The sequence below is a fragment of the Petaurus breviceps genome, unplaced genomic scaffold (assembly GCF_028583685.1).
Source record: "Petaurus breviceps papuanus isolate PSGF00001 unplaced genomic scaffold, PetGlider_PUasm1.0 229, whole genome shotgun sequence".
Lineage (NCBI taxonomy): Eukaryota > Metazoa > Chordata > Mammalia > Diprotodontia > Petauridae > Petaurus > Petaurus breviceps.
This window is the reverse complement of record NW_027185903.1, coordinates 3,970,789-3,981,795: the sequence shown is the minus strand read 5'-3', so window position 1 is coordinate 3,981,795 and position 11,007 is coordinate 3,970,789. Positions and strand designations below refer to the sequence as shown.

Sequence of the window (11,007 nt, the reverse complement as noted above, 5' to 3'; positions counted from 1 at the left end):
AGTGACCTAGCATGAGGAGTCCTGATCAGTGGCAGACTGGTTAGGTTTGCCAGGAGAGATGTGTAAGGTAGAGAGTTTCCTACTGAATCTCACTGACTTGCAGTACCAGGGCATGACTAGGCAGTGGGACAGGGCAGTCTGGAAGAGATCAGGATTGGGAACTCAGCCTTCAGGTGAGGCAAATAGTGCCATATATCATCGATAAAGAATTCAGAACTGAGGGTTAGTTAATATAGGAAGAAAGGACATTCAGGTAGAGCATAGGATTTGGTCTAAGGATATGAATTTTAAATTTGGGTCTATTACATCTACTTTGACCTTGGGGAAGTCATGTTGGTTTCCTTATCTATAGAAAGTGAGATGCTTGAATTAGATCAGGAATCCTTAACCTTTTATATGTTATGGATCCCTTTGGTAGTCTGGTGAAGCCAATTATGTGCCTCTTTTCAGATGAATGCTCATTGCCTACAATCATAATTCAAGAAAATGCTAAATTTCAGTTAGAGTTTAGTGAAAATAAAGATGTGGGTATTTGTTTCCATTACAAGTTCATAGACACCTTGAAATCTATCCATGGACCTTTAGATCTGTGGACTCCAGGTTAAGAACCCTGGGCTAGATGATGTCCTGGGTATTTTTAGCTCTAAATCCTATAATCCTATCACACATACCATGAATCCAGGAGGCAAACCATTTAAGGAGAAGTGGATGAATGGTCATCTATTAAGTTTGCTGTAGAAAAGATTACTGAATTGGCCAGGAAGATAGATTAGATGGACCCTGAGGTCATTTTCCACTGGAATTATTCTATAATTCTTTAAACTTAAGGCTAAACTAGAAGGAACAGGTAACTTGGATATGTACATTTATACTTAAATATGAAGTATATGCAAAGCACATACAAAATTATTTTGGTGGGTAGAACAGTAAGAACTGTGGGGTTGGGGCAGTAAGAACCTTGAATAGAAGTGGCTCCTGAACTGGACTTTGAATGGAGCTGGGGGTTCTTCTGGGCAAAGAGAGCATTCCAAAGCCACTGAGTTTAAATATATATATAATATGTATAATATTATATTATAATTATAATAATCTTATACCATTATATATAGTCATATGCACATGCTTTAGGAGGAGGTAAATAGTGATAATGATATCACAAAGTCAGACACTGATGGGGGAGAGGCAGCAACTACCCAAAAGACCTAGAATCACTGCTCTTAGAAGAGCTTGTGAAACTCTCTTTTCTGGAGAGTATGGAGAAAAGGGATAGTTATCTGAGATAGGGTAAGAACTTCCCTGCTGACTGGCAAGAAGCCTAAATACATAGAGATGGCCATAGTGTCTGATGTCATGGGTCAAAAAAGCATTTGGCTGGCAACAATATTAACACCGGACTGGTTCCAGCTCAAACTTATAGTACTGTAGATTAAATATGAAGGGGACCATAACAGTTATTCAGTCAGTCCCCTTTCATTTTATAGATAAGAAGACCGAGGTCCAGAAAGATTGAATGATTTACCCAATATGACACAAGTAGCAAGTGGCAAGGTCTGCTTTTGAACCCAGGCTCTCTGACTCAGATTTAACTTGTGTATTTTTTTTTTTTGCTTTTTGGAGGGCAATTGGGGTTAAGTGACTTGCCCAAGGTCACACGGCTAGTTTTTGTGTTAAGTGTCTGAGGCCGGATCTGAACTCGGGTCCTCCTGACTCCAGGGCCTGTGCTCTACTCACTGCACCATCTAGCTGCCCCCTAACTTGTGTATTTTTTGAAATTAGATCATACTGCCTCTTGAGTTTGGGTTAGAAGCAGCTTATCAGTGCTTCAAGGATATCTAATTTGGTCAGTGTTCAGTATTCCATATTTGTCAATGTCCCTCTTAAAATGTAGCAGCCTGAACTGAAGATGATACTCTGGATATACCCTAACCAGCACTGATAAGAGTAGCACTGTATTTTACTGTTTAGTTCCTTATGAGGCTTCGTGGGTTCAAAGGTCATTTCTAACCTCTTTTAAAGATGTAGGAGATATATGAAAAAAAAGTGTCCCTATCACAAAGACAAAGCAGAAGGCTTGGAGGATGAAAATTGAATGCGATGAAGATATATGACAATATCTAAATTCACTTGAGTCTCAAGTAGAGTTTATCTGAAAAGGGAAATCAATCTTAGATAGACTTAAAAGTAGGAATTATTTCATTTGTATCCCTAGAGCCTAGCACAGTGTCTGACACATAATAGGAACTTAATACATGTGTGTTGAATGATTAGGTAAAGAGAAATTTTGCGAGGTGATAGAGATGTTAATATCTTACATGTCATCCGCTTCCCTGCCCTCCAATAAACTTTAGGGGTTTTCTATTGCTTGTAGGAGCAAATACAAAATGCTCTGTTTGGCCATCAAAGCCCTTTATTACTCAGCCTCCTCTTACCTTTCCAGTCTTCTTACACCTTACATGCACTCTACAATCCTGCCACACTGATCTCTTGGCTTTTCCAGGAACAAGATAACTCCATCTCTTGGCTCTGTACTTTCTCTGGCTATCCCCCATGCTAAGAATGCTCTACCTCCTATACTCTGACTACTGACCACCCCGGCTTCCTTTAAGATCTAAGTAAAATCCCATCTTTTACTTTAAGTCTTTCCCACCCGCTCTTAATTCCAGTGCCTTCCCTCTGTTAATTATTTCCCATTTATGCTGCATATGGCTTGCTTTGTATATGTTTCTTTGCATTGACTGAAAGCTCCTTGAGGCAGGGACTGTTTGTTTTTTCCTCTTTCTATATCTCTAGCACTTAACACAATGCCTGGCACATAGTAGGCACTTAATAAATATTTATTGATTATTTAGTTGATAGGGAAACAATAAAATATGAAGATAGATTGGGAAGTGAGGAAAAAGGGTCTTAAAGAAGTTCAAAATTCTAAAGAATCTGACACATTATTATCTCTTAAGAATAAACAAAAGCACCCTTATTTTCTGTGGGGTAAGGGTGGGAGTGAAAGGGGAAAATTCATTTTTGACTTAAAAGAATAGATTGTAAATGATTAAGGAGCTTATGAGAGATTAAAAATAGACTGGAATTTTCATTGAAGTTTAGACTTATGAATTTTTCTTTTGAAGATTTGACAAAAATAAAGAGTGAAAGAGTCATCTTTTAACCACTGATATTACATAGATTCAGTGAAACAAAAAGTAGAAAATTCTTTAAACCTATGTTAGTTATGGAATGGTGAAAAAATATGTGTCTGTATTTCACCGAAATTTATCAATTACTCTTTTGGCACATATGAAGATGGCCAACCCTACCAAAACCAACTTTGAGTTCTTTTTCTAGCAATGGGGATGAATTTACAGTGTTATGCACTCAAATCAGCTTCTCTTGTCACCAAATGAAACAAGATGATGGTTGGGTCTAGGATGCAGTTTCTGGCCAGAGGGGGAAAAAAGCTGACTGGGTTATGTGGGAGAAGGCTCAAATGACACTGATTTCATTAGCACAATTTGCTAACCAGCAGTAAAAGTAAGTGCTTATATGCATATAATACTTTACTGTTATAAAGTCCTTTATTTTAAAACTGTCATATTTTATATTACATATATTTACAGATTACTCCCATGTTATGAGAAGTCTCTTGTAACAAAGAAAATGGTCAAATAAAATTAATAATGCAATGACTTCATTCAATAATTCCTGCAACATTTCACCTCTGCAGTACCTCTTCATCTCTCTTTTAAAAACAAAACAAAACAACCCAATAGGAATCTATTTTCTCTCCTTCATATCCTCCACCCTATTGGAACTCCTGCCCCCTACAAATTTCTTGTAACAGACATACATACAAAGTCAAGAAAAAATAATTACCTTCAATGGCTGTATACAAATATATATATACACAGTCCACATGTGTATATATAACATGTATGCATACATGTATACACTTATACACATATATATTTGTCTCATTTTGAACCCTACATCCATTAACTCTCTGTCATGAACTCTGACGTACAATAACCAAACATGATTCCAGAGGACCAACATTGAAACATGCTATTCATTACAAAGCATTTACACGCATGATCTCATTCGTATAACAATCTGTGAATTAAGTAGGGCAAGTAGTTTTATATCCCATTTATAGGTATGGAGATTGAGTTTCAGCAAGATTGAATTATTTTTTCTGGGTTGCATAGAACTAAAAATGGAGGAATCTAAATCTAAGACATCTAACTCTGAATTCCAGGTATTTTCCACTACACTATGAAACTGAATTAACTAGCCACAGATTACATAAACCAGACTTTAGACTGACTGCAGAGGGGAAAAAAAAAATTGGTCCTAGCTCAAAAAGTCTCCATAGTGGGTAGAGAAAGACAGAGTGGTGCTGTATTTCATTTTATTGCCCTTTGCTATTAATTGAGACTATCCAGAGTTAGGTTCTAAAGCAGAAAACAGGATGCTGGGCAGCCACAGAGTGTAGACTGACCAGCATAAAAATGGCAGTGGCCCATGTACATTAGCAAACAGCTCTGGTTTGGCTGGGGTCCCTGCCCTGAGCTTTGAAGAAGCAAGAAATTATACCTCTTCTCATGACCAAATATGGAAGTTGTACTTGTTGACCTGTCTGTTTTTCTGGAGGATGGTAGCCAGATTGATCACAGCCAACCAGATGCTTGAACTCTTGCTACAGCCAACAAGTAACTGGTCTCCTTGCCACTGCTCCCTCCTTACTCCTTACTTGAATTCATTATGTACATCATGCACACCCTACCAGATTAATCTTCCTAAGAGACCATTTTCATCATAACCTTTTCTTACTCAAAATATGCAATGGTTCTCCTTAATATGGCATTCCAAGCCCTCCAAAATCTTATATATGGCCCTTATATATGTATGTATGCATACACACATATGTATTTTTAAAAATCTCTTATTAGTCTTTAAATGCACCTTCTGTCCTGGACAGACTGTTTTATTCACTATTTGCCCAAACATGCCTTTGCTCTCACTATATTGCCACCTGAAACTCTATTCTATCTTCTCTCTATTTATCTGGACGCTATGCCTCTTCCAAGGCCCAGATCAAGTTCCTGCTTCTACAGAGGGCATTATCTGACCACCCCAGACCATAGTAAGAGCATCTGGATTCCTCTATTTTTTATACCACTCACTTGGCCCAGACAATAACTATCTTATATTGTTAATTATAATTTTATGTGTATAGTAATACCTTTATTAATAAAGAGGACATGACCAAAGAGGTACTCAATTATCAGAAAAAGGATGTTATGATATGAAAATATAATTAAATGCTAAATAATTAATATAAAATGATAAATAACATAAAATATCCATATGAAAATGGAAAGTGAACCCATAGAAGTAGAGGAGGTAAAGAAGATGAAGAGATATAAAGTAGGAATGGGGGAGATATATATTGAAGGAGAAGAGATGGAGATAAGGAGGTGGACCAAGATATGCCTGGAGTTCTCTACATAAGCATATATTAAATTATAATGACAAAACAGTAAGGAAATGGTCATGGATTTTGTTTCAGCTTCCTCATGGGATGAGGAAAGGAAGAGATGAAAGAAGGGTAGAAGGAGATGAAAAAAAAAGAACGATTTGGAAGATGGGAGTGTGGAAGAAGAGATAGGATGGAAATGTGAACTGAGACTGAGGAAGAAGGGCTGAAGGAGAATATAAATGGAGGGGAAGGAAAATATGGCTAAAAAGGAAACAGAAGAAGGAGATAGAAGAGAAAGAACTTGAGGCAAAGAAGACAGAGGAAGGAAGAGATAGTGGTGGAGATGGAGGTGGCTGACTACCTTTCTCCCTCCCTTCCCTTCAGATGAGCCAGTCTGTGGCTCCTTCCTGCATCAACTGCTTAGCTTAGCCTCTAATGTGGCTGTTAGCTCTTTCTGCTGACCCCAGTATCAGGGCCAATAGAGTTAGGTCTTTGATACTTTTTCTTCAGACATACTGATAGAAGTGAAATCAAGTTAAAGTGAACAAAAACAACAAGAAAACAAGTTGAAAAGGGAAAAAAGTGACTCAAGGAACTCTAAAAGTCTGAGGGACCACAGTGGTTAGGGTCAGGGAATTTTCTGGTGGACTAAGTAGATGAAACAGATCATTTTTTTGATTTAGCTATTGAAGGTGTCACTTTCCAATGGGTGCTTCCCTGAATTACAAGTCCTCCATCAGTCTCTGCAGCAATGGAAAGAGCCTCCAAATCTTGCGCTTTAGGGCAAGGCAAGAAACATTTACTAAGTGCTTATTATGTGTCAGGCACTGTGCTGAATGTGGTAATTTTAAAAATAAGCAAAAAGAAAGACAATCCTTGCCCTCATTGAGCTTACGTTTTGATGGGGAAGGCAACACATAAAATAAAGCTGAAAAGCAGATGGTGGGGTGGTAGTGGTCAGGGAACTGCCATTTTTTACCATAATTTATTTTAAAAATTCTCCTCACCTTTGAAGGCACATTCTCAGAATTTCTTGTTTTGTTTTGTTTTGTTTTTACAACATTCTATCCTCTAAATGGCATCTGACCCGAGGCCATGGAAGATTTCACCTAAAAAGTACAGTGTGGCATGACAGAGTGTTGGGCTTAGAATCCCAAAGACCTGAATCTGAATCCCACCTCTTTGTGAACTTGAACCTCAGTTTCCTCAATTATAAAATGGGAATCATAATATTTATTTTCTATAAATTTCAGCTATTAATATCACCATTTGATCATATAATCATAGATTTAGAAGCAGAAAGAAACTTAGAAGACAATGGGTCCAGCCCCCAATTTTGTATGTAAAGGCAGGAGGAGCATAACAGTACCAGAAACCTCAGGGGGTAACCTGAGGAGAGCACTAGGAATCACCCTCTGAGGACCTGACCTGTGAGTGCAAGTTGTGGAGTCAGTTCAAAAAAATATATACACAGATAATTAGCAATAATAGTAAGTAACCTTTATATTGCATGTATTATGTGCTAAAGACTTTACAATTATTCAATCCTTACAACAACTCTGGGAATAAGGTGTTATTATTACCTCCATTTTACACATGAGGAAACTGAGGCACAGAGAAATTAAGTGAATTGCCTAGGGTTAAGTATCTAGGAGATTATTTGGAACCCGGGTCTTTACACCCTATTCACTACACACTACCCTACCTTGAGTCAAGAAACAAACATTGATTGAATGCTACATCCTTGCCAGCCCTTCTCTAGCAGGGATTTTTTAGTTTCTGTTTGGGAATTTACTTTGCTTCCTATAATGAATGCAGAACAAAAAATATTCTCCTGAGTCACCCTCTAATTGCCCCATAGGTGAGACACCTGATGAGCTTTCTGTCATTAGCACTTACAGGTTGACATTGTACTTTATATGTGCAAATCTGTTTTGTTTTAACCTTCACAAGAGAGACGATATATTTTTATAGTCAGCTTAATCGGGGAAAACTATCCTCTATCTTTGTGGTGTCCCTTGATCACTTTAGAAATTGTAGAATTGGGGTCATGGAGAGTATAAACACTTCTCTCATGTCTAGATCTTACCTCAAATCCGATCCCTAAAAAAAAAGGAGCCTCAGTATCTTAAAGCCCTTTAATTGGAATTTTAACTGCTAGCCATCTAATTAAGTTTATATGATTCACCGTCTAGAATTCAAGTCACAGTTCAATGATGAAATAGGAAACTCATTTTTCTTCAGTCAGATACCACAGATATAACTGAAAGGTTCACAAGTAGGTCAATTCAAATCTCTTCTCACGTCAGCCAACCCTGTCCTGAGATTCAGCACAGGAAACTTCATATTCAAAGGCGTTTCAGCATAATGCCTTCCTACAGGGCACATGCTCCACAAATATTTGTTGCTCAGATTCAGTTCCAGATGTTTCTATAGGACAGATCCTAATTGATAACAATGAAATGAATATAAATTGTAATTGTGGATTATATATTTTCTTAAACATTTTAAAAACATGAATTGATCTAAAAATCTCAAATATACCCGCAGTATTCTAGGTTAATTTCCAAACATTCATTTATTTGTTCAACAAATATGTATTGAATGTCTCTTGAATGCCTAGAAGCATCTAGATAGCATCATGTAGTGGTTCTCAATGTTTTTTGTTTCATGACGTCCTTTCACCAATAACTAAAAACATATTATGAACCCCTGGGTAATTTAATATATTGCTCATAATATTCTTTTAGATTTATTCACTGAACATTTACAATGATAATTTTTGCCCCACAAAAGCTCCAATTTAAATTTTATATCATATAATTATAATATATAAACTTAATTCTACCTATAATTTTGATCATTCTAATTTAAAATAATCATGAATATTTTACTGGGACATTCTTTTTTTTTTCCCCAAAGCCACTTTGAATATTTATTCTTTAGAAATTCACAATATTGCCATAATGGATTGTGGCCCAATGGATAAACTGATATGCTGAATTTATGCAGCAGGCTTCTTTTCAGGGACAGGCTTCTTTTCAGCTGCTGGCTTCTTTTGTGCAGCAGGTTTCTTTTCAGCTGCAGGTTTCTTTTCCATAGGCTTCTTTACTTCTGGAGGCTTCTTTTCTTCTGGTTTCTTTTGCGCTGGAACCTTCTTTGCTCCTGCAACCTTCTTATTACCTGCAAGCTTCTTCTTCTCAGCTGCTTTCTTTGTCTCCATAATCTTCTTTAGTGCAGCAGCTCTTTTGTTTTCTCTGATTCTCCAATTCCGGAGCATTGTCTTGGCATATGGGTTCAGTTTCACCCTGATTCTCAAGTTCCTCAGTGGGTTCTTCTTGAGTACTTGTCTATGAATCTTTTTGTGTGGTGCCTGGAGGGCCCTCTGGATCTCTGACCTTTTCAAAATCCTGGTTAGGTCTGTGCTGGTCATCTTGTGCATGGGAAGATTGTAGTGACTCTTCAGGGTGGCAGGTGTAAGGGTTATGGGATTTAAAGATCTTCCATGCCCCATTGGACTTGCTGACGTAGCAGTAAGGGGCGGAGCAAGAGGAAGCAGAAGCCAAACTAGAGTTCCTGAGGTGGCTAGCAGTGGCTGTGACGGTGGCGGCAGCAGCAGCAGCAGAGACAGAGGTGGCGGCAGCGTGAAGCCCTTTTTGAGTCAGCCAGAATTTCTGCTAAGGACTCCTGCTGAGGACTGCCAGGGGCCGGAGCTGCAGGAAGCACGCTTCCTGAACGCTGGGTGGTTGCTGTGAGTGGGGAGAGGAGGACCTTTGCCTGAGGTAGCCTGTTCTGTTTTAAAGGCTTGAGAATATGGGTGCTTTCTACTTTATCTATCTGTGCCAATTTCATAACTACTCTGATGGCTTTCACTTTCTGGTTTTGGCACTCAGTCTTTTGGTATTTTAATAAATTTTCTAGCTTATTCCCCCATATGGCAAGCCTGATGTATTTTGTGATGGATAATTATATCAGCATACCTGTAATTTCCATAGGCATTGTGAATATGGCATTGCTGATACAGCAGGCCTGCGCCATATACCATACAGGTCATCCAACTTGTGGAAAGCACTTTTAGTCCAAATACAGAAGTGCCCCACATGCCCACCAGGAGCAAGTCTCAAAAGGTTCAATTTACTCACATTAAGTAGAGTGATACCAGGAATGTTTCTGAAGGCCTTGATGATACCATTATCTTCATTATAGATGATACAAGGTCCCCAACCCTGGTTCTGACGACGGTTTCTCATTTTACCCTTACCAGCTCTCATTCTCTGAGAAGCATAGACCTTTTTGATGTCATTCCATGCCTTCAGTTTCTTAAGCAGCAAAACTGCTTCCTTCATCTTCTTATATCCCTCAACTTTATCTTCAACCAGTAGAGGAAGTTCTGGGACTTCTTCAATTTGATGACCTTTTGACATGACCAGTGCTGGCAGGGCAGAGGCTGCCAATGCAGAGCAGATGGCATAACGTTTTTGTGTTGTATTAACTCTGCGATGCCAATGGCGCCAAGTCTTGGTAGGAGCAAACATGCGACCGCCTTGGCACATATTTCCAAAAGCACCCTGGCCAGAGCGGTGAGTCCCTCCACCCCAAACATGAGGAATTCCAGCAACAGCTCTGCCAGTGCCCCAAGACTCAGCACTGGTTTGATGACCTGCTAATTCACTGACAGCATAAGGTTGCCGGTTGTTTTTCCTCAAGTTGGTATGAACAAAATTCACAATCTCTGGATGAATAGGAGCCTTAAAGACAGCAGGCAAGGTAACATTTTTGCCAGAAACTTCCCCCTTTTCGGAGTACACAGATATCAAGGGGTGTACACAAGCCATGGCGGGTACCAGAGAGTAAGAGCTACCCTCCTCTCTGCCTGATGGCTCCCTGAGGAAAAGCTTTACTGGGACATTCTGTAAGAATTAAAAGAAACCCAGAAAGACCTTATATGCCTTTATTTTTTCCAAATTTTGTTTACTATAAAGAACATCTTAATAAAGTAAGTTAAAATTTGGAAGATATTTAACACAATATAGTAATCATATATAAACTCAATTTAGATGTTGGACTTTTTTATTTCAACAAATGTTTTCAATATTTGGCTCAATATCAAACAATCCCAATTTTACATCATGTTCCACATAGAATTTCTTTCTGTATTTTGATGTAAAATAAGAATGAAGTGAAAATGCTCACTCATACAAATATATGGTAGAAAACTGTAGAAGAATTTTTACAAGCTCTTTTGATGAGAGATGGACATTCATTCTTAAAATTTTAGCCACATAACAAATTGATGGCAATTAATAGCTAGCTATAATATAAATTTTTCTTTTTTATGGACTAACAAGTACTATGTTAAATGATAATTGTCTTCAAGTTCAGCCACATGTATTGCTTCATTTTTAACTAACCTTTATATGGAAAGAATCAGACATGATTTTTTTCTACCATTTGAACACCAGATTCTCACAGAAACTCTACTGAATGACTGACAAGTATTGCCAATCAGTTCATTTGCAAGCCTAGCAGATAGAATA

At 38.1% G+C, this 11,007-nt stretch overlaps 1 protein-coding gene across 1 annotated transcript; it reads right to left on the bottom strand.

Annotated features, from left to right (window-relative positions):
• Window positions 1-8,404: 8,404 nt before the first annotated feature.
• Window positions 8,405-10,360, bottom strand: LOC138167214 (large ribosomal subunit protein uL4-like). Its single transcript, XM_069095978.1, has 2 exons — window positions 9,491-10,360; window positions 8,405-8,937 (listed from the first exon to the last, which is right to left on the bottom strand). Exons 1-2 carry the CDS (start codon window positions 10,303-10,305, stop codon window positions 8,475-8,477), a joined length of 1,278 nt encoding a protein of 425 aa, XP_068952079.1. The 5' UTR covers window positions 10,306-10,360; the 3' UTR covers window positions 8,405-8,474.
• Window positions 10,361-11,007: the final 647 nt, after the last annotated feature.